Source organism: Myxocyprinus asiaticus, chromosome 27, assembly GCF_019703515.2.
Source record: "Myxocyprinus asiaticus isolate MX2 ecotype Aquarium Trade chromosome 27, UBuf_Myxa_2, whole genome shotgun sequence".
In the NCBI taxonomy this organism is placed as follows: Eukaryota; Metazoa; Chordata; class Actinopteri; order Cypriniformes; family Catostomidae; genus Myxocyprinus; species Myxocyprinus asiaticus.
In genome coordinates this window covers 41,167,772-41,194,544 of record NC_059370.1, presented here as the reverse complement: position 1 = coordinate 41,194,544, position 26,773 = coordinate 41,167,772, and the positions used below count along the sequence as shown (strand labels likewise).

The window sequence follows — 26,773 nt, the reverse complement described above, 5'->3', positions numbered from 1 at the left end:
TCCACACAATATCCTACGTTCTTCCTGTAGCTACGCTCTCCTGGACTTCTCTTACAGTCCTCAGTGTCTGATTGGACTCTGGTCTTCTATTTCGCCACTCAAGTTTCTTTTGATCTGCTCCTGTTAACTGCCAGGGAGAAAAGTGTTTTTGCAGTTTGGTCACTGAAGGATGTTTGAAAATATGCTGATGGTGCCACCTGAAAACACAATCCAGCTGAATTTTGAGCAGCCTGTTATTTTATTTGATCCTTTACTCCCTCTGATGGCCTGTCCTCAAAGTATTCCTCACTGGATATTCAGACAGTTGTGTGTACGTACTTGTGATTCAGTTGGCAGTTCATATTCTGTAGGTGAAATAGTTTTATACATGCCTTTAATTCAGCTGTCATTCACTCTCTGGGAGTTTGTGCGATTAATCTCTGGTTCATCACACATGCTGTCAGATTCTGTGGTGTGCCCTTTTTTCTACTTGCAGATATGACTGAGGTATAATGTGATGTTGGAAGAGCAGGTGTCTTCAGGGAACCTCTAAATGACATGAAAGGACCATGTGGGGTTTTCACTACCCTAAAATTTTAGTAGTCAATACCAATACACACAAACCAAATTGATATACCACAGTAAAAACTATTATACTATTTAAGGCAATCAATTTATTTAAAAAGTTAAATGTTAGCATATATATTACAGGATTTTGTAAATAAAATTAAATAGTTGGTGGTAATATAAAGAAATAAACTACAAGCAACAAAGTAAATATAAACAATACAGTTAATGTTAGTTAAATATATATGTTTTATATTAATACTATAGCATGTTGTCTTCAAGCATTCAACTATTTAATAAGCATTGCTTAAATTTAGCTTAATTATTCAATAATTCAAGGAAAGTCTGTAATTAAAGATTAAATAAATAAGCAACAAAGCAAATATTAACAATACATAATCCCTTTATTTAAAGTTAAATGTTAGTATAAATATTTACAGATTTTAATAACTTTAAACAGTGGCATGTTGCCTTCAAGCATTTCACCATTAAAAAACCATTGCTTACATTTGTAATTATTCAAGACAATTCAGTAATAAATAAGTAAATGACAAGCAACAGAAAGCAAATTTAAACAAGAGCAAAAATATGAAGTAAATTCTGTTTATACTGCAGAAAGACACCTCAATAAATACAGTTATGATATATGATATAATAATCACAATAAACAAACATTCATTTAACCATTTATTGACCTTACAGTAGACTGTTTACAGTTGCTGTATTAATATAGAGTTTAATTCATGTGCATTCATAGATGTTTTTTTATCGACTACTATATAGCAGCTTCGATTGTAGCTTATCCAATCTGGTTTTAGAACCGAGGTAACTAAAGGGAAATCGGCAAAAGACAACTATGTTCAGTGTCATTTGTAAATACAAGGAGGACAAAAGAATGTAAAGTTTTACAGTTGTATAGACCCACTGACCAGTTTTAAAGTCAGTGCTCAGATCATTTGAAGAACAATCCTTAATTGCTCCAGTTTGCTTCACCACCTTCAGGACAAAGACTCATTCGTCCTGCAGCAGTAACAAGCAGTCTCTTTCTTGCTCTGTTGGCCTTCATCTCTATCTCTCCCACATTTATCAGTAGAGCATCTGTGGATTTGTAGGAGAGTCTGCGATGGCAGTTTTCCAAGCAACACAGACCACAAGCTACAAAGCATTTTGCATGCCAGTTCAAGAATCATATTTATTCTCTACACTTTCAATTTTTTTTCACCCCATTACAACACTCTTCTCAAAAATCTTTTTTTTTTTTTTTTTTTAATACAGACCAAACCTGTTTTCATCTTTGAAGTTTCTGCTTGGAGCATCTGTTTCAGTTACTTGTTCAGTTACTTATTCTGTGTAGATAAGTTCCAGCTGGAACGTTTTTATCCTTCTCATGAATAAACAGCATCAACAGTTTGTTGTAGGTTTTTTTGTTGTTTTTATGAACTAAAGTTGAGTGGTGCTGGACACGATGGTGTGGGCAGTTTAATTACTATGTCTCATGCATTTTGCAGCCTGTGTGGTCAGATGTTTTATATACCTGGTGCCACCTGCATACACGTGAACAATCTTCATTAATGCACGGTGACGCTCTTTGCAGCAGGTTTATTTTTAAGCTTCATCTGTCCATTGCTGTCTGCCCACAACTGATGAGTGTAGCTCATGAATGCATGCTTTAAATTCACAGCTTGTTCTGCAATTTTGTGAAGCATTTCTGGGCTTAATGTACATTGCTAAAGCCTGTCACATAATAAAGAATATATAAAATATATAATATATTTTGATAGACCAATGTATCAGTTACTCAGCCGATGTTTGAGACCGTTTATCATTTTAGGATTATTGTATTGACATTCCAATGTCTACACACAGCTTTGAAAATAGATTATGCACGTTATTTTATTCTCAAATTATTTCTAAATAGGGATGAACAATATATTGGCAGCCATATCGGTATTGGCCAATAAATGTGAATTTTAAAATCTGTTATCGGTTGGATAAAAAAAAAATTGGCCGATATATTGAAGCAGATAAATTGTTTGTTTTTGTTTTTTTAGGCACATGCTACTTGCCATGTGGGTTTTGATTGGTGCCTTCTGGCTTTGCTTTAGAGGATCATACTGGATCTGAATAAACACTCAATTATACAGTATTTTTGTCACATGCATTTAGTTTCTTTTATGTATGTTAAAGCATATTGTTGTGTTTACAGTGTGTTTGAGACTTGTTTGCATTCCTTAGTTTTGTCTTTTCACAGGTTTGAATAAAGTGCAATGAACTGTATTTATAAAAGTAGCTCACTCATCAAATTAATTTTAAATTGTAGGCTACATTTGGTAAATGAGGTATGAGACATTTGGAAAGTTTGAGATATTTCTGCAATTGAAGTTGTTTTAAAATATAAACAATAAACCACTTTACATGACTGATTTCATTAGAAGTGCTCCGGATGTGTCTTTATAAGGTGTGCCTTTTGTTTTTGTAATCAGACACACAAAATGTAGATTTTTATCCAGATTTATATTTGTTGGCAAATAAACTCAGCAAAAAAAGAAACGTCCCTTTTTCAGGACCCTGTATTTGAAAGATAATTTTGTAACAATCCAAATAACTTTACAGATCTTTATTGTAAAGGGTTTAAATAATGTTTTCCATGCTTGTTCAATGAACCATAAACAATTAATGAACATGCATGAGTAGTAATGACGGTAGGCAATTAAGGTCACAGTTATAAAAACTTAGGACACTAAAGAGACCTTCCTACTGACTCTGAAAAACACCAAAAGAAAGTTGCCCAGGGTCCCTGCTCATCCGCGTGAACGTGCCTTAGACATGCTGCATGGAGGCATGAGGACTGCAGATGTGGCCAGGGCAATAAATTGCAATGTCTGTACTGTGAGACGCCTAAGACAGCACTACAGGGATTATTGTATTGGCCATATCGGTGCATCCCTATTTCTAAGTCAAGAGGGATTCACTGTTTAAATCACTGTTTACTTACAATTTGATAATGTTGATATTTTTCAAATCAGATTCTTCATAATCTTTAATTGAAATGTAATAACTTGCTCCACCTCTGAAAATATACACTTAGGTTGAAGTCAATAAAACTATTTTTTTTAACCACCACAGATTTCATATTAGCAAACTATAGTTTTGGCATGTCGTTTAGGACATTTACTTTGTGCATGATACGAGTAATTTTTCCAACAATTGTTTACAGACAGATTTTTTCACTTTTAATTTACTATATCACAATTCCACAAAAGGCCAGCTCTAAAAAATAAAAAATAAAAATTCTTGTTGAATGTCTTTTGTTTTGAAGTACATCACATTATGGAAGAAAAATGAATTGAGTGCAGTTTTATGTTGACTTGAATACATTTTGAGTAGATATTGTGCAAAATGATAATTCAGTTTCAACAACTTTATTTACGCCTCATTTACCAACATTTAAAGGATGTTACAGGAGCAATTCAAGCTCAATCAAGAGCATTTATGGCAATGTTTTCAACAAATTACTTTGACCCATCCCTTGTTTATTTATAAAAAAGTTATAATCCTGGGTATAGTAGGGCACTTAGAATGGAAGTGAATGGGGCCAGCCCATTAATGTTTAAATACACACGGTTTCACAAGTGTAGCCATAAGACATAAACATTATACATGTTAAAATGATTTTATTGTGGGATTTACCAGTGTTACAGCATTTACCAGATTAAAGGGTTTATTGGCGTTATGTTCTCATAACAACATTGTGATATTGGACATAACTTTTCACAAATAAGGTTGGTAAGCAATTTTATCACACTTAAAAATGTTTAGGTCTTGTGGCTATACTTTTGAAATGGTGTATATTTACGACATTATACAACAAATGCTGTTGATTGAGTTTAACTTGTATTGAGCCCAGAACCTTCCTTTAAATTGAGTTATAAATATTGACATTTTATATATATGTATACCCTACATATTAGCAACTTCATTGGCCATTGAGAAACACATTGGTCAACCGCTAGTATTAAATATGGGCATTTGTAGTGGGCTGGCTTGTCTTGTCGTGGTACAGTGCTGAAGCACATCAAACCGATTCATCTAGCTGACAGAAAATATACTTGTCCAGTCCCCAAACACTCAATCTTGCCAATTTCTTTGTGGGATATCGATGTCAAGGTTGAATAAATGTCAACATGTCCACAACACAATTAAGTTTATCCTTTGTTTTCTTATGTAATCATCACCTTCCACACACATTCATTTGCTCTCCTGAAGAATTCCTTTGGTACATTTTTCACGAATGTTTCTTCATCTCAGAAGGAAGTCATTATGCTTTGTTTTCTTACATTTCTAATATGTGATCCATTCTTGTGAGGCAATGAGATGTTTAGTATGTTTCATTACAGTATTGCTCAGTGCTTTACAGTTGAAGAGATGAACTGTTTATCCATTTGGGTATGGTTACCTTTAAAGCGTTTGCCAATTTGTCGAATTAAATATTCTTGCTAATTTGATCAAGCTTTAAGCTACCAATATAAGCCCTCTCAGCTCTGTTTGTGTATTGAGGCCATGAATCAAGTCATGTGACAGGGACCTTAGCTGCATACATGGGTTTCAGCAGGAACCTTGAGCTTTTAATAGAGTGCTTAGACTTCCTGTGGGTGTGTCTGATAGCACTGTGAGGTGTGAAGGCTCAGGAAGGCGAGTGTAACACATGGGGCATGTTAATGAAGTGACAGCAGGCCGCTGTGAGAGCTGTATCTGTCATTCTGTGAAGCGTTAACCCTGTTTTATCTCTCCATCCTGCCCTCAGCACCACCCTAACCACAGCACAGCCCTGTCCAAGAGCAAAGAGAAGGATGACGAGAAGAAAGACTCTGACAAATCCAGGGACCGCTCCAAAGAGAGGGAGAAGGAGGATAGAAAGGACAGAAAACGAGTGAGTGCTTTGTCTGTGTCCTTCCGTTTACAAAAGGATTTGGACATGGGGTGAGGGTGTAGAGGAAATCAGGGCAATTCAGTGTTCTCTTAATTTATAAATCACAATGGACTCTTTCACATTTCCAGGTTTGGAATACAAAAATAAGGTAAAGCAGGATAAATGGAACAGCTGGCAGCTAGATGTAAAATTGGAAGTCATAGAAAATTTTATTTGTGGTGTTCTGTTTTTGCTACAACAGCAAAAGAAAAAAGTTTAGTAGTGTTAAAAGGAAAGATTGTGAGATGTTTTACGGCAGTCAGTTGTAAAATGTGCCGAATATTGTATTTTTTTAATTGTTGCTAGTTTAATTTTATTTAACATTTATTGCTGGAAAATAAAACCAAACAAATCAGGGTTTCTAACAGTATTTAGATGCGTCGCAAGTTTTGGAAACAATGTTGCAAAAATTGCAAACGGCCAATAAAATGAACAGAAAATAAAATGGCGCATAATATTTTGTTTGTCCTTCTGAATTTGATGATCAACACTCTCTTTTACTCTCCATTTGTTGAAAAAGAAAAATGTTTTTAAGAGTGTCAGGTAGAGATGAACTGGTCATTTTAAAGTTGTTTTTAACCAATGTTTAAGCTTTTCTGCTTACATTTTTGTCCTTACTACTATGCTTTATGCTATTATTTTTCATTATAAAAAATTGCTATTATGTTTTTATTGTTGTAGTCTTATGATTTTTAGTTACCATTGTGCAAAAAGGCATAAATTGTTGATTTAATATCGGTTCTGCATATCGGTTACCGAACATGTAAACAAAAATAATCCGTGTCGGTGGTAAAGATTTCATATTATTCAACCTCTAGTTTCAGCCCATATTGTGTACCTTTAATATTGGTTCTGCATATGGGTTATCGGACATGCAAACATTAAAATAATCGGTATTAGTTGTAAAAATGTAATATTGGTCGACCTCTATTTTCAGCCCCTAGCGTGTACCTTTAATATTGGTTCTGCATATCGGTTGTCAGATATGTAAACATTAAAATAATTGGTATTAGTTGTAAAAATGTAGTATTGGTTGACCTCTAGTTTCAGCCTCCATTGTGTACCTTTAATATTTGTTCTACATATGGGTTATCGGACATGTAAACATTAAAATAATCTGTAACGGTTGTAAAAAATTTCATATTAGTCGACCTCTATTTTCAGCCCCTTTTGTGTACCTTATTCATGCAAATAGCCTTACCCTCATAATTTAAAAGATAACCCTCTTAAAAGGAGGAGTTTCCACAATTGGAATTGCATCATTAATCCTGGACATTGCTAAAACAACTCAAAAACAACTCAACAAGGGAAGGTTGTGTAGTGACTCCCTTGCAGCAGAGTTGACTGGTTTGCTAGATATACTGTGCTACATTAAAGCAGAAATACTTCATGGAACTCTGAAGTGTCAGTTCTCTCTTCAATTCTCTTGAGAAAAGCTGTAAACAACACTGACTGGTATGTGTAAACAGCAGTTATTAAATGCATGGTGGAAGGTGAAAAGGAGCTTAAACTGACAAATGTGAATTTTGATTTGCACCCTAACCCCCCCCCCCCATCTAGGACTACGCGAACAGTGACCGCGAGATAAGCCAGGAAGTCAAGCGCCGCAAAGATGAAAATGGAATGAGTGAGTTGATAATGCCTATCTTTTAAATTTGTTTTGCCCACTGCCGAGAGCAGAAGAGGCAAGCTAGTGAACCAAAAAGTTATTTTTCTCTGTGGTGGAGGCAATCAGAAAGCTTTCCCTGTGGTGTCTTGGCTGTTGTGTTATCTGCCTCGCATGGCTGCTCTCTCTCACTTGCGCTCTTTACACAGACTCCTCCAAACACAGCAAGAGCGCCAGCCCATCCGAATCGCCAAACTCCAACGACAAGGACAACAGTAAACGCTCCAAATCTACCAGCAAGGACAAGAGCGATCTGGCCAAACCAGAGAAGACCTCTGGAGGCAAAAAGGTCTGTTACTGACTGGCCTGTTAATACCTGAACAACTGAATCTGTCTTTCATTGGTGCTATTAGCTAATGCATGCATCACTATTCTGTTGCACGTACTTAGGGTCAGGGGTTTATTCAAATCACTAATTCTAAGTTTCAAAATGTAATAAGTAACTCATTTCGCACCGTTTGTGCTACAAACATGAATGATACTTAAAACAGTGTGGGGGGACCTGAGTCATATATAAAGACCAGAATATCATATAGACTAGGGTGCATGCTCTTTTGACTTGAGCCAGTAAGCAACCACCATAAGCAACCTCATAGCGACACACTTAAACTACTCTGAACACTTAAGCAACCACCTCGCAATGCCCTAGCAACCACCCAGAACGTTTTTGCGACTACAATGCACTTTAAACATTCTGAACACCCTTGCAGCCGAACATCCTTGCAACCACCTAGTAATGCCTTAGCAACCATCCACAAGAGCCTAAAACCACCCAGTACACCCTAGCACCTACCTGGTGTAGCAACACCCTAAAAACCTATCAGAACAGCTAAGCAGCCACCTAGCAATCACCCAGGATAATCTACCAGTGCTTTAGAAACCTCATAGCAATGCGCTAACAAAAACATTCAGAAAACTGCAGCAACCACCCCAAACAAACTTTCAGAACACCATAGAACACCATAGCACCTGCCTAGCATAGCAACACATTAAAAAGACACCCTAGCAACGCCTTGCCAATCACATAGCAACATGCTATTATACCACTCAGAATACCCAAATAAACACCCTTGCAACTGTCTAGTAATGACCTAGCAACTATCAACAGGACCATAGCTACCACCATCCTGTACACCCTAGCACAGCAACACTCTTAAACCTACAGAACAGCTTAACAGCTGCCTAGCAACCACCCAAGACAACACCTAGGGTACTCTATTGTGAGGCGTTATAAAACCACTCAGAACACACTAGTAACCACCCTCAACACCTTTGCAGCAGCCTAATAATGCCCTAGCAACCACCAGAACACCCTAGCACCTGCCTAGCATAGCACCACACTAAAAACCTCAGAACAGCCCCCTAGAAACTGCCCAGGACACCTTAGCAACGCCTTAGCAACCATATAGCAACATGCTATTATACCACTCAGAACACCAAAGTAAACACCCTTGCAACTGTCTAGTAATATCCTAGCAACCACCAGAGCACCCTAGCACCTGCCTAGCATAGCACCACACAAAAAACCTCAGATCTGCCACCTAGCAACCGCTCAGGACACCCTAGCTTCCGCTTAGCATTGCAACATACTAAAAAACTCTCAGAACAGCTTAACCGCCACCTAGCAAACACTTAGAACACCATAGCAATGCCATAGGAACCACATTGCAACATGCTATAAGACCACTCAGAACACCCTAGCAACCTCCCAGAACAACCGCTTGGCAACACCTTAGCATATAAATGTACCACTAGCAATGCCTCAGTCACCAGGTGCTAGTAAAGCACCACTCACAGGTTCTTCAGAAAATGTTAAAATTGAGTTGTTATAGTAATTGAACTGAGTATTTCGGTTAATTTCTTTTCAGTAATCTGGTTTTACTGGAACAGAAAATTGCCTTTTATCTTCTAAGCAACAGAAATGCTCTTATGTTTACTGTGTTTATGTGCTGTTTGTTGTGGTGCAGGAATCCAGGCATGACAAAGAGAAATCAGAAAAGAAGAGAGACAGCACCGGTGCTAAAGAAGACAAGAAACAATATCCTTTCATGCCTTTAACACACAAGTGTGCTGATCACAACAGCACTGTGTACAAAAGTCATTTTGTTTTTCATAGTTCACGGACACTCACTGTAAGGTGCATTTGTTCAAACTCAACTCGCATTTACCTTGATGTGTTTACTTATCAGAGTGTATTTTTTCTTAACAATTGTCACCCATAAATCATCAGAAAAACACAGATAATGTATGCTGACACTCAAGGTGAGCCTTTATTATTAATGCAGTGAAAGTGGTTTAAGCATTATGAAAATGGACTTGGAGACAGTCTTTTTATTAAAGGGGTAGTTCACTCAGAACAACATAAGGGTGTATAAATGACAGAGATTTCACTATTGGGTGAACTATCCCTTTGATCATTGAGAAATGGCTCAATGAATATGAAAAATAAACAAATATATTTGAAGGAGATTGAGGGTAATTGATTTACAATCTGCTTTTTAATAATGCAGATGTTGCACGTTATGAACGTGACAGGTTTGTGAGTTGCGTTAACTGAAGTTGCTCCTCTTCACCAGTGTTCCCTGCTGTGATGCGCTGCCGGCTGCAGAATTCATCATCCCAAGATTTCTCAACCATGTCAGCGTCTTAATTCCTTTCTCCCGTCACAGTCTTGAAAGAGGATTCCTTCGCACACTTAGGATTTTTGCCTGCATCCAAACTTCTGTTTTGCCTAAGAACGTTGTAGCTCGTATTTTAATCTGCCATTTTTATTGTGATATTTTCAGTACTTCACTGAAAGTTTGTTTCCTTTAAATATTTAGCACAATGTGCTGCTTGCTTCACAAACATATTTAGGTTGAATTGGTGTCGCTTTCAATTGCTTGCGTTTTTATGACCTCTCTCTATGACCCTCCTATTGTGTTGTTTTCTTTCATTTTTTCTTTCTACGTTAAAAGAAAACATGGCATCTTCACCTCAATTAGGTTTCCTGGATTCTTTTTCTTCCTTTTAATTCACGTGATATTTAGTCTAGGTGTTTAAAGCAGTACAAATGCTCTTCTATTTGTATATTATGTACACAGAAATAAAATGGTTCCATGTAATAAGACATTTCCTGTTACTTTCATTTTAATTGTATGCCTCCTAATTTCCTTTGTGTGTTCAATCACGTTTTTAAAAGATTTGTATAAAGAATGGCAAGCTGGATTTTTTCCCGTAAATAAATGGACTACAAATGAAACGATTCATGACTTTCCAAACAATTTAATGGAGTTTTTATCTGGCAAAGTCGACAAAGTGTATCCTTTTTCTAAATAAAATAGTTTTCTTAGTGCATCCTGTGTCTTGTTTTTGTATGGCATGCTCTTGAAATTTGCAAAACCACAATCTCTGCATGTTTTGAACCAAATTGCCATGCCTTGGTCAGTTTTCAAACTGGTGTCTGGGGACCAGTAGGAGGTCTGTAGAAAATTTCAGAGAAGTTAAAATTGTTACAAAATGTTATACTCATTTTACACAAAATGTTGCATATTATAGGGGGGAGTGGGTAAATGTGTCACCCCCAATTTTTTGAACATGCTTGTGATTGAGAGATAAGTCGAGCTATTTTATGCTTAAGACTTTTCCCATGTTAAAGCAAATGTTTTACATGGAAGTTAAAATTGGTTGTCAAGGCAAATCATAGTGGTTTAGTGGCTTAAATGTTGGTGAGCTTTGTAACCAAATGTAGGAAATACTACTTATACATTGGTTTTGTTGAGAAATGTTTGAGCAAGAAAGTGGGGGCTAAACTATAGAAGCTTCTCAGCCTCAGAGTTGAGGAATCTGCAAGGATGGCGCAACATATACAATTGAAGTCAGAAGTTTACATACACCTTAGCCAAATACATTTAAACTCCGTTTTTCACAATTCCTGACATTTAATCGTATAAAACTTTCCTGTCTTTGGTCAGTTGGGATCACTATTTTAAGAATGTGAAATGTCAGAATAATAGTAGAGAGAATGATTTATTTCGGCTTTTATTCCTTTCATCACATTCCCAGTGGGTCAGAAGTTCACATACACTTTGTTAGTATTTGGTAGCATTGCCTTTAAATTGTTTAACTTGGATCACACATTTTGGGTAGCCTTCCACAAGCTTCTCACAATAAGTTGCTGGAATTTTGGCCCATTCCTCCAGACAGAACTGGTGTAACTGAATCAGGTTTGTAGGCCTCCTTGCTCGCACACATTTTTTCAGTTCTGCCCACAACTCTGGAGGTATGCTTGTGGTCATTGTCCATTTGGAAGACCCATTTGTGACCGAGCTTTAACTTCCTGGCTGATGTCTTGAAATGTTGCTTCAATATATCCACATAATTTTCCTTCCTCATGATGCCATCTATTTTGTGAAGTGCACCAGTCCCTCCTGCAGCAAAGCACCCACAGAACATGATCCTGCCACCCCAAAACATAACACCTCCATTAAAACACATTCACAGGTACACCTCCAATTGACTCTAATTAGCCTATCAGAAGCTTATTGCCTACAGGCTTGACATATTTTTCTGGAATTTTCCAAGCTGCTTAAAGTCACAGTTAACTTAGTGTATGTACATTTCTGACCCACTGGAATTGTGATATAGTTAATTAAAACTGAAACAATCTGTCTATAAACAATTGTTGGAAAAATGAATCGTGTCATGCACAAAGTAGTTTTGCTAAAACTAATGTTTGCTAATATGAAATCTGTGGAGTGGTTAAAAAATGAGTTTTAATGACTTCAACCTAACTGTATGTAAACTTCTGACTTCAACTGTATTTCCCTGTTACCTTGATGGTTTGCAATGTGGAATAATAATGCCTCAGTTTGTTCAGTCAAGTCAAGGATCTTTTTGTGACCATTCTTGTTTTTCTTTCAGTAATTTAACATTTTATTTTTTTCGAAAAATGCAAAAACTGATGTTTAAAATTTCTTCACTACATCAAAATATTCAGAACATTAAACCTGGGTAGTTTATGGCTATTTTTAAGAAAGTTGTAAATATTGTGTAGCAAAATGTGACTGGAATGGGATAATGGGATAGTTCAAGTGTTGTTTTCTGTATACATGACACTTTTTTTTTTTTTTTTCTTCATTTGAAATGTAAATTGTCACATAACACTGAATGACAGCTCAGTTTTAAGTAGCCACTGGAACACTTTTCTGTTATATTGCAATGGCCCTGCGCAATACATTTCAGTTGATAGATATAAAAATGTATAATTAGGCCTGGAATTTTCCCTTGTCTAGAGGTAAACTTAGGCAAAAAAATGTGTTTCATTCTTATGTCTGTAAAACACAAGTTTAAATGCCCAACTTCAGACCCCTGAAGCTGTTTTCCAAGTCTATTACTTGGGTTGTTACAAAAATAGGATAACTCATTAGTTTATGGCTTCTTTACAAGTGTTAGACTACTACATATTTTGTGTGCTACAAACTCAATGAGCCATCCAATGCGAAAAACGTGCATGAATGTTATCACGTTGAAATCATGACTCATAAGTTCTCACTTAAATTTATGATAATATTTTGAACCAACTGAAATTACACAATATTTGTAGTAATTTGAAGTTCTGCTTTCTCCAATAGAAGAGGTTCTCATTTATACCCATTTTTTTATATTAAAAATGGAATTTTTGAAATCTGTAACTGCATTTTCACTGGTAGAATTTCACAAAGATCTGCAGGGTTCCCACGCATCCTGGAAATCCTGGAATTTTGCATTCAGTTTTGCAGTCATGGAAAATGAGACAAATACATAAATTGCCTGGAAAATAGTTGTCAAGGAAAATATTTTAGTATAATGCTTTTTAGTTTTAAACTTTAGACAATGATGATGGTTGGGCTGCTAATTTTTTATTTAAATGAATTCACATGTGGTAGTGTGGTGATGCAACCTTTACTATTAATTTTCAATAAATCAATGATATGGAGTCCGCTTATACCACCGTTACCACCTGTAGGCCCCTATGATTTCAGCGATGCGGAAAACATGGACAGAATCACCAAATTTAGTCATACAAATTTTATTAGCTATAAAATGTGGAATGTCATGGAATATGACATATTTGGGATGAATATGAATGAATGAAAAATTATGTGTGAAGCCGGCAGCTCATACACTGAAAACACCTCATCATGATCATCATGCGCTCTGTGTGTTTGTAGTAGATGACAGTTAGCGGAACACTTTGAAGTGTGCAGCACATACACACCATATATTTATTTAATTAAATCACAGCTTTTGGGGGTTTAATTATTATATTGGGCCTTGTAGTGAACCGCTTATCCGGAGGTGAGAAACTACCTTTAAAAACACAGAGAAACATCAAAATAAAAGCTTGTTTTAAATGGATGTGTGAAATGGGAAAAACATCATGTTTAATGTAATTAAATAATAATAATGTATTAAATCAATATCTCACATGTGTTGTGTTGTGCAGCATTTAATTTGACAAAAATATCTCCAGTTTTGTTTTGGATTGTGCTGTCATGATTTGGTAAATAATAATAATAATAATTTGAAAAAAAATAAATGTTGAAAAATGTAATTAAAATAATTCGATTTTCATTAGATTAAAGTTTTGAAAAAACCATTTGATTGCACACAATTTTAAATTGTTGAAAATGTACTAATAATAATAATAAAAACAACTCCAATAACCTAAATTTTAATGGTCTCGTGTGTGGTTTTGCTTGCGTATTACAACTATGTGGCACATAAAATGTCCTGGAAAATTGTGCCTTGAAAAGAGTGGGAACACTGGATCTGCCATACTTCAAAACACAATTACGGATATCTAAAATTAATTACTTACAGGCTGAAATGCCAATTTAAGTAATTCTTAGTAAAAATGATTTATATATAATTACATTGTTACTAGTATAAATATATAAATACTTATGTACATGTGATTTTTTTTTTTCGTTTTTCATTTTTAATAAATTTGCAAAGATTTCAAACAAACTTCTTTCACGTTGTCATTATGGGGTATTGTTTGTAGAATTTTGAGGAAAAAAAATTAATTTAATCCATTTTGGAATAAGGCTGTAACATTACAAAATGTGGAAAAAGTGAAGCACTGTGAATACTTTCCGGATGCACTGTATATACAGGTGCATCTCAATAAATTAGAATGTCGTGGAAAAGTTCATTTATTTCAGTAATTCAACTCAAATTGTGAAACTCGTGTATTAAATAAATTCAATGCACACAGACTGAAGTAGTTTAAGTCTTTGGTTCTTTTAATTGTGATGATTTTGGCTCACATTTAACAAAAACCCACCAATTCACTATCTCAACAAATTAGAATACATCATAAGACCAATAAAAAAACATTTTTAGTGAATTGTTGGCCTTCTGGAAAGTATGTTCATTTACTGTATATGGACTCAATACTTGGTAGGGGCTCATTTTGCTTTAATTACTGCCTCAATTCGGCGTGGCATGGCGGTGATCAGTTTGTGGCACTGCTGAGGTGGTATGGAAGCACAGGTTTCTTTGACAGTGGCCTTCAGCTCATCTGCATTTTTTGGTCTCATGTTTCTCATTTTCCTCTTGACAATACCCCATAGATTCTCTATGGGGTTCAGGTCTGGTGAGTTTGCTGGCCAGTCAAGCACACCAACACCATGGTCATTTAACCAACTTTTGGTGCTTTTGGCAGTGTGGGCAGGTGCCAAATCCTGCTGGAAAATGAAATCAGCATCTTTAAAAAGCTGGTCAGCAGAAGGAAGCATGAAGTGCTCCAACATTTCTTGGTAAACGGGTGCAGTGACTTTGGTTTTCAAAAAACACAATGGACCAACACCAGCAGATGACATTGCACCCCAAATCATCACAGACTGTGGAAACTTAACACTGGACTTCAAGCAACTTGGGCTATGAGCTTCTCCACCCTTCCTCCAGACTCTAGGACCTTGGTTTCCAATTGAAATACAAAACTTGCTCTCATCTGAAAAGAGGACTTTGGACCACTGGGCAACAGTCCAGTTCTTCTTCTCCTTAGCCCAGGTAAGACGCCTCTGACGTTGTCTGTGGTTCAGGAGTGGCTTAACAAGAGGAATACGACAACTGTAGCCAAATTCCTTGACACGTCTGTGTGTGGTGGCTCTTGATGCCTTGACCCCAGCCTCAGTCCATTCCTTGTGAAGTTCACCCAAATTCTTGAATCGATTTTGCTTGACAATCATAAGGCTGCGGTTCTCTCGGTTGGTTGTGCATCTTTTTCTTCCACACTTTTTCCTTCCACTCAACTTTCTGTTAACATGCTTGGATACAGCACTCTGTGAACAGCCAGCTTCTTTGGCAATGAATGTTTGTGGCTTACCCTCCTTGTGAAGGGTGTCAATGATTGTCTTCTGGACAACTGTCAGATCAGCAGTCTTCCCCATGATTGTGTAGCCTAGTGAACCAAACTGAGAGACCATTTTGAAGGCTCAGGAAACCTTTGCAGGTGTTTTGGGTTGAATAGCTGATTGGCATGTCACCATATTCTAATTTTTTGAGATAGTGAATTGGTGGGTTTTTGTTAAATGTGAGCCAAAATCATCACAATTAAAAGAACCAAAGACTTAAACTACTTCAGTCTGTGTGCATTGAATTTATTTAATACACGAGTTTCACAATTTGAGTTGAATTACTGAAATAAATGAACTTTTCCACGACATTCTAATTTATTGAGATGCACCTGTATATATATATATATATATATACACTACTGATCAAAAGTTTTGAAACACTTGACTGAAATGTTTCTCATGATCTTAAAAATCTTTTGATCTGAAGGCGTATGCTTAAATGTTTGAAATTAGTTTTGTAGACAAAAATATAATTGTGCCATCATATTAATTTATTTCATTATAAAACTACAATTTAATTAAAAAAATTTTTTTTTTAAATTGATGACTTGGACCAAATAATAAAGAAAAGCAGCCAATAAGTATCCAACATAGATGGGAACTCCTTCAATACTGTTTAAAAAGCATCTCAGGGTGATACCTCAAGAAGTTGGTTGAGAAAATGTCAAGAGTACATGTCTGCAAATTCTAGACAAAGGGTGACTACTTTGAAGATGCTAAAATATAACACAGTTTTGATTTATTTTGGATTTTACATAATTCCCATAGTTCCATTGATGTTATTCCATAGTTTTAATTTAGTTACTATTATTCTAAAATGTGAAGAAAAAAAATTATAATAAAGAATGTTTCAAAACTTTTGACCGGTAGTGTGTGTATATATATATATATATAATATAGTATAATAATAATAATAATAATAATAATAATAAAGTATAGTAAATTGCTGATATGTGAAACTGTAATTTCAACTAGTAATAAATAAATTATAGATATCTGTGATTGTGTTTTGAACAGGTGTGAATGACAGATCATTGTGAAATTCTACTAGTGAATATGCAATTAAAGATTTCAAGAATTCTGTTTTTCGCTCATTGAAATTCCATTTCTGATTCCATTTCCACAAGCAATGATGTAATCTTTGATATCAAGAATTAGCATTTTAGAAAGTGAAAATTCAATTGTAAATACTAACAGATCATATCCTGCACTTATTTAAATGTTGAAAGGGCTTGCACAGAATTTATTAGGCGTGTTATGCAAATTAGCCTACTAGCTGCGAACACGTGCTCCCTCATTTAGAAGAACCCGGATTCAACAACGAAGGTGGGGATGAATTTTGCTTGAGAACTTTGTATTTGTTGGCCTAAGCATTTATTAGTGAATGAGACTGGTTGCAATCAACAAGAAAAACACATCTTCTTCAATGCATTTTTTGTTTGTTTTTATTTACAAAATGTATTAAAATTCTCTGTACAAGGCCTCACCATCAGGGTGGGAAATTAACACCCACACATACAGTTCTTACTTTAGCCTGACGCTTGTTCATGTACTCTGGGCTGAAGTGCAGTTTTACAGTCAAGGAACAGGTAAAAATATGAAAGCTGAAACCGACTTTCTACCGACCCTCTAAAATCTAATGGATGTCGCAGGGCTTTACTTGGCAATCACGAGTTTTCGCATGCACATAGAAAATTTGGGAATTCAGTCACTCATTTTTCAATCTTCCACTTGAAATGTACAGTTCATTTAGTTTTGTTGTCCATTTGTATTCATTATAAAACTATCTGTCCATGTTTTCGGGATCACTCTAATCCCGAATCCCATGGAATCACAGTTTATTTTTCCATCTCTCCAACACAAAACGTTACAGCAAAATGTAAATGTGCTAAGCAGTCCCTGTTGTTTCCTTTTATAAATCTATTGTAAATGTTCTTAATCCTAGTTTTTTTTTTTTTTTTTCTCTAAATAATTCACCAAACACTTAATAATGCTCATCGAAGAAAACTAAATCTCAAAGCTTGATTTCATGTGCAAATTATATTCAGTAAACTGTGAGGTAATCAAATACTACATCATAAAAGCCATTTTGTGGATTTCTGTTTATCTACAATAATGGGATCCTTTTTATAGCTTCAGTTTCTTGTACAGTATGCATCGATGACTACAAAAATCTTGGAAGTTCATGTTGATAAGTATGTGTCATGAGTTTTCAGTAGTGTATGAATGAAATAGTGTAACTCGGAGATGATTTTTGGTCTTTTGAAAGTCAAATATGAGAATTATTGTTGGTCAAATAGCTTTTATAGTTTCAGAACTAAACGTTTCTGTTGAATTATTGAGAAATATAGATCAAGCAAAATAATATAGTACCACACAATATTCAACATGTCGAATGGACAATGATCCTGACCTGCCATTGAAATCCAAAATCTGATAAATTAATACATTGATTTAATGATTGTGAACGCAAATTTACAGTTGATGTATTACGAGCGTCACGTGTCCCCCATTTGCGTGCCAACCAGGCTCCACAAAAGTCAGATCGGCTCTTTCAGTGTGCTAAGATTGCAAGTGATGGCTTTATTTCTCAGTTTCCATGGAGATACGTGTGTTCAGAGTTTATTTCACAGATAATGATGATGGCAATCCGTTCGTTGTGTGATTTGAGTGATGCAATGTTTCTTTGATGAGTTTGCATCAGTGTGATTCTCTGAATATTCCATAAGGCACTGAAGAAAACGTATCCAATTCTTCCGACAGTCCACGCTGGTCTTTGTCGTCTTTGATTAGCGTGTTGCGTCCATGTGGGCAGGAGAGGCTGGGGTTCATGTGTGTATGGAGAGTGGGCGAGAGGGGCGCGACCCCTCCAAAAGATCCAGCTGTCTAGATAAGGTCTCTCGTCATAACCATCACACGGCAACGCTGTGAGGCTCTGAGTCTGTGAACACACAAACAACATCAGAGATGTATTTAAATATGGGAAAAACATTATATTTATTCTATCTTGTATTATTACGTGATGTATATTAGGGAAAAAGACAGAAAGGAAATTGCACTTATCTACAAATGAATTGTGTAAGCCTATATTTATAATTATTTTGAATATATATTAAATTATCTTTAAGGACCTTTTTCTGCAAATATTCATATTTGCAATACATTTTTGTATTGTGATATTATTTTCTTAATTGAGCACCCTCCTCCAATTTGCATTACCCTAACGTGAAAAAAGTATATTATTTAAAGTATTTATTATTATTAAATTATGTACTGTAGGGGCCTGGGTAGCTCAGTGGTAAAAGATGCTGGCTACCACCCCTGGAGTTCGCTAGTTCAAATCCCAGGGTGTGCTGAGTGACTCCAGCCAGGTCTCCTAAGCAACCAAATTGGCCTGGTTGCTAGGGAGGGTACAGTCACATGGGGTAACCTCCTTGTGGTCGCTATAATGTGGTTCGTTCTCAGTGGGGTGTGTGGTGAGTTGAGCGTGGTTGCCACGGTGGATGGCGTGAAGCCTCCACACGCACTATGTCTCCGTGGCAATGCGATCAACAAGCCACATCATAAGATGCGCAGGTTGATGGTCTCAGACATGGAGGCAACTGGGATTCATCCTCCACCACCCGGATTGAGGCGAATCAGTATGCAACCACAAGGACTTAAAAGCACACTGGGAATTGGGCATTCCAAATTGGGAGAAAAAATAAATAAAAATTATGTTAAAATAATAATTTTTCCATATTGAATTACTTTGTAATCAGATTACACCCAACACTGGAAATGATACAATTGCCAATTGCTCTGTTACATTATTTCATTTGATGATTCAGTAAACGTATATCAGATACAGGTCTATATTCAGTCAACAGACATCAGAATGAATGTTTCCAGAATATTTGTCCTATTGTTTGCTGTCAATTACCCGTTTCTGCAGTATTGATTTATTGTTGTTAAATATTTTTCTAAATCCAATGACACTTGTAGGACATGCATATCGTTCCCCATTCCCTGCCAGAGTACAAATATGAACAGAATGTGTTTCCATTGCATGCTGTACCACCGTCTGACTGATGCAACTGTTTGATAATATGCCAGTGTACGGAAAACCAGCCAGAACTCTGTTCCACTTCTCATTTAATTAGATTTTCCGGAAATAATGACATACACAAAACCACAACAACACACACACAACAAGCTCAACACATAGCGAGCTATAGCGTTGGAGCATTACCGTTAGATCTTAACGCTCTCTGTGCCGTACACGTTGTAGCCTTCTCGGTACGTGGCATAGTTCTGAGTGTTAGCTGGTGGGGCTGGCTTATAGTTTTGGGAGTTCTTTTCAAGTTTCAGCCTTTTGGCTTCTGCACGTGACTTGTAACAGAACTCTATCAATGCCACCATCATAGCCAGACCTAATCCACCAACCAGAATATAGAAGACACCAGCAACATTGCTCAGGCTCAGTGCACTTGTCTTGTCCTAAGAGAAGTGAGGGAGGTAGTTAGTATATCATGCAGTGGTGAGGACTTGATAGCATTCAGAAAACCTTCTAGACTACACAGTTCTTCATATGTTCTTTTAAGTATTAAGTATCAACCAGGACTACTGACTCTTGAGATACAAACATTTTGTCTAAATTTCTACCACTACCAAAGGATTTTAGATTCCAATGGACAGATTAAACCAAAATATTAGTCTATGATATGGCTGATATAGACTAGATTAGACTGTAAAATGCTTCCAATGGAAGACAAACAAGTTAAAAAGGACCATAACTGGTGAATGTAGATGTATTAAGCTAACCTGATCTTTTCATTGGCTTCTTGAGGAAGCTGGTCAGTTACGTACAGGTCAGACCTCTGACTTAATAACCTTGCATTCACAAACTGCCTTTCCATCTTTCAACCTTCAAATTCATATTTTGACATATTTTCTACACCAGAATACTGAATTTAAGAATAAAATTTGAACCATTCTGCTGTAGTTTACCCCCCAAACTTGTCCATTTAAGAATTTGTCCATTAGTATTACACTATTTGCCATTAAACCCAATGAGCGTGCAACTTTTCAATATATCCGAGGGTTAATAAAAGTATATTATAACCTCCAATGCACATGTGAACAATTGCCTTCATGATATTCCTGTTTCAAATGAGACTAGTCGACCTTTCTGCATCTGATGAAACTTGCGCTGAAACTATTCGTCACAATGAGAAATGTTGTTTGTGGTTAACGCCGCAGGAGGTTAAATAATTGAGTAGACATTCTTCTTGCGTAAAAAGACAAATAAGTAACAACACTAATACATCAAATTTTAAATTCGAAGTTTGGTAAGTAAGAACTGCAGCATAATGGTTATATTGTCATTTATATCAAGTGAAAAAATAAGCAAGACAATAGGTATACAAAAATAAATCTAGTCTGTCGATCAATTTGCACTTTTTACTAATTCCCCATGGATGCTCCTCTATAAGATTATCATTATGGCTTTATGGGAGGGGATTTGGTGAAAATGGATATATACTGTATACTGTATATATGTAACAAGAAAAATATATTTTATGATAAAGTGAGCTATACCTCTTGATTATTTCAAATGGGGAATTGTGCAAAACTGTAAGCCACCCTGTTTCCTTATTTGTGGCCAAAAGTAATTAACCATACTCTTACACATGAGTTTAATGAAGACACTTGACTATTGTCTCGTTCCTTGCATATGAACAATATGTCAAAATGCACTTTTGGAATCAGTACAAAAGACCTGCAGCGACTGACCTTACTTCCAGAGTCCTTGGTTCCACATTCACCCTTATCGTACCACCATTTGTTTTTCAGCTTGGCTAAGATGCCTTGTTCACTGAGTTTCAATACTGCAAGGTTTACAGGAGTTCTTCACGTGGGAAATAACATAAATAACATTATATTATGTTATTTTATGTTATTCAAGTCTTAACTACTGCATACTTTACAAAGCGATAAAGTAGGACTCCTGGCCATTATCAACACAGAGTGGCAGGCATTCTGACTAGTACCTTCCATTCACCAGAGCTAAGCTAGGTGTGCCAGGACCTACCCGTATCGCTTTGAGTAATCGGCATACACTGTTAAAGAGAAGAAACGGGCAGGTTTCTGGAGAGATCACCTGCGTGGCTATAAAAGCAGAGAAGCTTCATGGTTAATTTGATCATCTGAGAACGGGAATGTTCACTGGAACCTTCTATTGACTGACAGACAAATGAAAATCACCAGTATTATTTTGCACAGGCCGAGGAGAGTTGAAGTCAGAACTCAACAAAATGAAATGAGCATACACACATGTAAAAGTAAACAAGACTGTACATACAAAGACTTGGAATAGTGACAACAACGTGGATTACCTGCGATCTGTGTCAGTAACTATACAAACTCTAACCAAATAGTGCATTGTAATGCTATAGAAAATGCTAGTTTAGCCAATCAGGTTACTGTCATTAGCATTAGCAGCTAACAGAGCAATGTAAATCGTAAATAACTTATCTTCTGTACTTGCGGTCATTTTTACTAGATGATAAGTTAGCTTACAGTATTATAAGCTAAAGATGTGTTAAAAGCCCTAAGGCAAGATTTATTCTGCAGTAGCTAGCCTAGCCTAGCATGCATCTCCCAATACATGCTAATATTTAATAACCTAATTGCTGCAACAGTTATCCACTAAATACATACTGGCATAGATCTGTTTGAATTTGGCCTTAAAATAATTTACCATGGTAACCAAAAAGCCCGTTCACACCTGGTATTAAGATGCACTTCGGGTGATGACAAGTGGTCAGCGTTAATACAGGTGTAAACAGGGTCTAAACGTTTTGCGAACGGCTCACAAAAAACATATACAGAGGTAGTCAAAAACGCATGTGGCCACATCACATTTGAGGTGTAAACGCTATCCTTCCTGAATGGGCCCATTATCAAAGCACTACCCCTCATCTGTTAATCAACCACTGTGCTAAAACAAGAGTTTAAACTTTGTCGGTTACGAGCAGCTTTAAAAGGATATAACCATCCGATCTGAACATTTTCAAAAGCGGGGACATAAGCAAAAGAACTTCCCGGATCTTCTTTATTGAGTCTGATATCAACATGTAGGGACACAGATGAGAAGCACTCAACTCATCTGCAACTCATTTAATACAGGTGCTCCACTAAAATAACAGAATTATTTTCTAATATTGTGCTTATGCTTCAACTGCATCAGGGAGAAACAGCGCAGCGGTTTTATTCGTACTTTCTTTGACTTGTATTACTTTTTCGAGATTTATTATCATGCTGTAACACAGTTTCAGTGTTAGTGATTACTGTGTGTCATCACGAAATCAGAGACCCTCCCCTCGAAATCTGAACACAAGTGGTCTCAGGAGACATGTTTAAGTGACCAGCGATGTGTCTCTTCTGACCACATGTGATCAGTTCACCAGAGATGCATCTTAATACCAGGTGTAAACGGGGTCGGTTTTTCCACAAAAATACTATGGTAGTAACAGTTATTGTCACTATTGTACATTTTTAATACATTAATATGGGACCTCCTTCAAACAGTGAAAGGTTTCAGAGTATTTTGCCATGTCGGAGCTAGATTATGTACGATGCACAGGGCTGTTGCGTCATGACGACAACGTGTAAATGACGAAGACACACCCAACTCGGCAGTCTATAGACATTGCTTATCCCGTGAAAACTGATGGTAAACATTACAGACATGTGCAGTAACAATGACTGTACAGACATACAGTATGTCAGGAAAACTAATCCCAACCGAAAGGTTTTAGAGATCATAGTTCCATCAACGCAAGCTTCAAAAATTTTGGTGGCCATACCCTTCCATTATAAACAATTAGCATAATGTTAGTGAAGATTTCAGATTATTAAAGTCAACATGAAATCAAAACTGCCCCTATTTACACGTTCCTGGTCTGATTGTCCACAATTCAGTGTACGTTATTCTAAAGAAAAAAAAAGTTTGTCTTCATAATTTTTCATCAAAATATAATAACTTGCTCCACCTCTGAAACGTTACTTTTCCGCTGTGGGTACACTGAAAATTTGTAACATTAACTAATTGGTTAACATGAATCCAGTATTGGTTAACATTAACCAATATCTTGCACAGTAGCGGTTTTAACTACCACGCAAACCACGAAATTGCATGGGGCCCCGGAGTAGGAAAGCTCTGCAAAAACCACTTGAGGGGTGACATGTTCTGGGTATACACGCGAATACGCTATTGTCTGCAGTCTCAGAGCGGTTCACGAAGCCGCCGGGTTCGGGTCAGTAGGACTTTGGGTTCGGGTTTGTAATTTAGGAAAAAACGTACAGGCCTTCTGAACTTGTTTTGCCCACACGCGATCACTCACACAGATAAGCACAAACGGATAAGGGGCCGTTCACACTGAACATGTTTTTGCGTGCGTCTACTCTGTTTTTCCATTGTTTTTCTATGTAAACACACTCTGGACGAACGTCCTTGACTGCTGTACCACGTCTCACTGTTTCTTCAGTGTCTCACGCAGGACCAGCACATTTTTAGACACCGCGTCAAGTTAAAAATAACTTCAGGTTTCAAAAACACGTCGAGACACCTGCGTTCTGTTTCATTCGTTGCGCTGCGTCTAGACTGTTTTTGGCGCAAGTGTCGGTTGCCTGGGTTGGTTGGTTGCCTGGGGCCTCAGAAATTGTAAACCCGCCCCTGATCCTGCATGATTTAGGTGGCATCAGCTAAAAAGGAATGTCCGTTCACTTTACTAGTCACCAAATTGCAGTGAACGCTCCTGAAGCTATTTGGCTATTGGTTAACATTACCCAATAGCCTGCACAACCTAGGTGTTAATTTTGGTATGGAACACCCACTTTCCATGATCCAATCAATTGCTGATAAATAAAATAAAATCCTTGTTGAATATCGTTTTTCACTCAGAAATGCATCACATTACGAAAGCAAAATGGGCTGCAAATGTGGTTTCATGTTGACTTTAAGGACTTGCATTTTTTTTAATTTATTTTTTTTTTAGATTTGTTAAAGCAATTTTTGGAGTATTTCAAAGCACTGAAATTGAAATAGGATTTTGTTAGAAAAAATCAGTCACTTGAATGTTATTTACATTTCTCATGGCCACTCCTGATAAGTGAACTATGTGGTCCTAACATTTCTTTTAGCTCGGGGAGAGACATTGATTAACAGTGTAATTATCCTCAGAGTGTTCGGAGCGACTACAGTGGGAAGCCTATCAGCCGAGGATGGCAGTGGGCTGCCAGGGGCCGAAAGGAGAACAGGTTGTGTGACTCATGATGTCTTTTTGGTGCAGGTGGCTTAATATGAATTTTTTCTCTTTCTTTTTTTTCTCTCTCTCTCCTTTTTTGTTTTGTTTTCGGCAGTTGGCTGTGCGGCTGGGTCCCGACGTGCCACTGCAGTCTCGCTGCATTAGATCATTACAGCTATCCCATCCGCTGTGTGTCGGCTAATAGGAGACTTCAAATCACTGCAGACTGCAAAAACAGAGAGCTGGAACAGAGAAGGTGATATTAAAAGCTCCATAACCTTTCACCTTCATCCACAGTCAGGGGCCACAGAGCTTTTGACCAAACGAACAAACTGAGAACTGAAAAACCTGCTCCTTAACAATCAGTAAATGTGAAAACGCTGTTTTCTTCCTCTGTTTTTTTAAAGAGGCATTGAGCCCCATTTTCAGGAAATAGAAAACTTTGTAAAAGCCCACGGAATGAGAGTTAAAGTCAACATGAAATAAAAATGGACTCAAAATGTATATTTTCTTCATACATGTTCCTGGTCTTATCGTGCACGATTCATCGGTGCACATTATTCCAAAGATGAAAATGTCTTCATAATCGTCATCAAAATGCAATTTTGTGACTTGTAAAGTGAAAGGGCATTCCTTTTTAGCTGATGCCACCTAAATCATGCAGGGTATTGGTTAATGTTAACTAATTAGTTAACGTTAACCAATATTGGGTATGTGTTAACCAATTAGTTAATGTTAACCAATAGCCAAATAGCTATTTATACATTGTTTTAGGAAATGCAGCTTTTAAATATCTTTCCAATAGTTTCCGAAGTACTATAATGGCGGTAAACATTAATGTAATAAAGTTCACAACAATAGTCCTTTTTCTTCTCATTTCACTCAGAAATATGTCACATCATGGAAGTAAAATGGGTCGCGTAAGGGGTTTCATGTTGACTTTAAATTGCAGCAATAAGCAGTAAACATTGAAAAATCATGTGAATAAAAGTAGGACTGACATCCTGAATTATGGTAATTATGTCAAAAAAAGTTCTGCATATTGCAGTTAAGTATCTGTGCTATACTTGGGTACATCTAAAGGTCCTGAAAATGAGGCTTTTAATGTTGTACATCTTCATAAGTCTGGGACACACATGAAAAAGCATCATGTGTGTATTCAGTTTTTTACTGTTGTCAAAAACAAAGAACAATATTAGTTCAATATCAAATAAAAGTGATTTTGTATGATTTCCTTCCATATGACAAGAAATAAACTGGAAAGTTAAAGAAAAACACCTCCATATCAGTGAAAATAAGGGCCAAACATGTTCTATATATATCCTGCTGTGTTAAAGCCCTTGATGAGAGGGGAACATGGGAAGGACCAGTCAGTGCATGGTTGATTTCTGATTCTGTGTTCTGATTGTTCTGGAGATGAGGATTCTCACATATGTTTGCTATTCATAGCCCGTTAAGACACGACAGATTGTTTGTGATGGTATTTTTCTTTACTAGCATTGATAACACTTGTTTTCAGATTCTCTCATCATTTACTCACTCTCATGTCATCCCAGATGTGAATGACTTTCTTCTGCAGAACACAAATGATAATTTTTAGAAGAATATCTCAGCTCTGTAGGTCCATACAATGCAAGTGAATGGTGACCAGAACTCAGAAGGTCCATAAAATCACATGAAGGCAGTATAAAAGTAATCCATACGACTCCATTGGTTAAATCCATGTATTCAGAAGCGATATGTTTGGTGTGCGTGAGAAACAGATGAATATTTCAGACCTTTTTTTTTTTTACTTTAAATCTCCACCTTTGACCAGCAACAACTAGTAGGGGGCTGAATGTGGAAGTAAAGGAAAGTGTAAATTTTCAGTAAAAAAAATTGCTTAAATATTGATCTGTTTCTCACTCAGACCTATCAT

The 26,773-nt window shown here is 36.6% G+C and overlaps 2 protein-coding genes across 6 annotated transcripts in view; one reads left to right on the top strand and one right to left on the bottom strand.

Annotated features, from left to right (window-relative positions):
- LOC127417554 (THO complex subunit 2-like) overlaps positions 1-10,517 on the top strand; it is a 95,169-nt gene extending 84,652 nt beyond the window's left edge. For both annotated transcript variants that reach the window (XM_051657550.1, XM_051657549.1), the window contains exons 34-39: positions 5,351-5,476; positions 7,076-7,142; positions 7,331-7,470; positions 9,149-9,219; positions 9,398-9,443; positions 9,758-10,517. In XM_051657550.1, coding sequence (XP_051513510.1) covers positions 5,351-5,476; positions 7,076-7,142; positions 7,331-7,470; positions 9,149-9,219; positions 9,398-9,425 — 432 coding nt within the window. In that variant the 3' untranslated portion in view covers positions 9,426-9,443; positions 9,758-10,517. The remainder of the gene's footprint in view (positions 1-5,350; positions 5,477-7,075; positions 7,143-7,330; positions 7,471-9,148; positions 9,220-9,397; positions 9,444-9,757) is intronic.
- A 6,477-nt stretch (positions 10,518-16,994) lies between these two features.
- Positions 16,995-26,773, bottom strand: part of LOC127417555 (glutamate receptor 3-like) — a 165,788-nt gene continuing 156,009 nt past the window's right edge. The window contains exons 14-16 of one of the 4 annotated variants that reach the window (XM_051657552.1): positions 21,341-21,455; positions 19,797-20,044; positions 16,995-18,506 (exon numbers count right to left, since the gene is read on the bottom strand). In XM_051657552.1, the coding sequence (XP_051513512.1) occupies positions 19,799-20,044; positions 21,341-21,455 (361 nt within the window). In that variant the 3' untranslated portion in view covers positions 16,995-18,506; positions 19,797-19,798. Of the gene's footprint in view, positions 18,507-19,796; positions 20,045-21,279; positions 21,456-26,773 lie in introns of those variants that run through there. The other 3 variants (XM_051657551.1, XR_007893296.1, XM_051657554.1) reach the window with 3 other exon arrangements.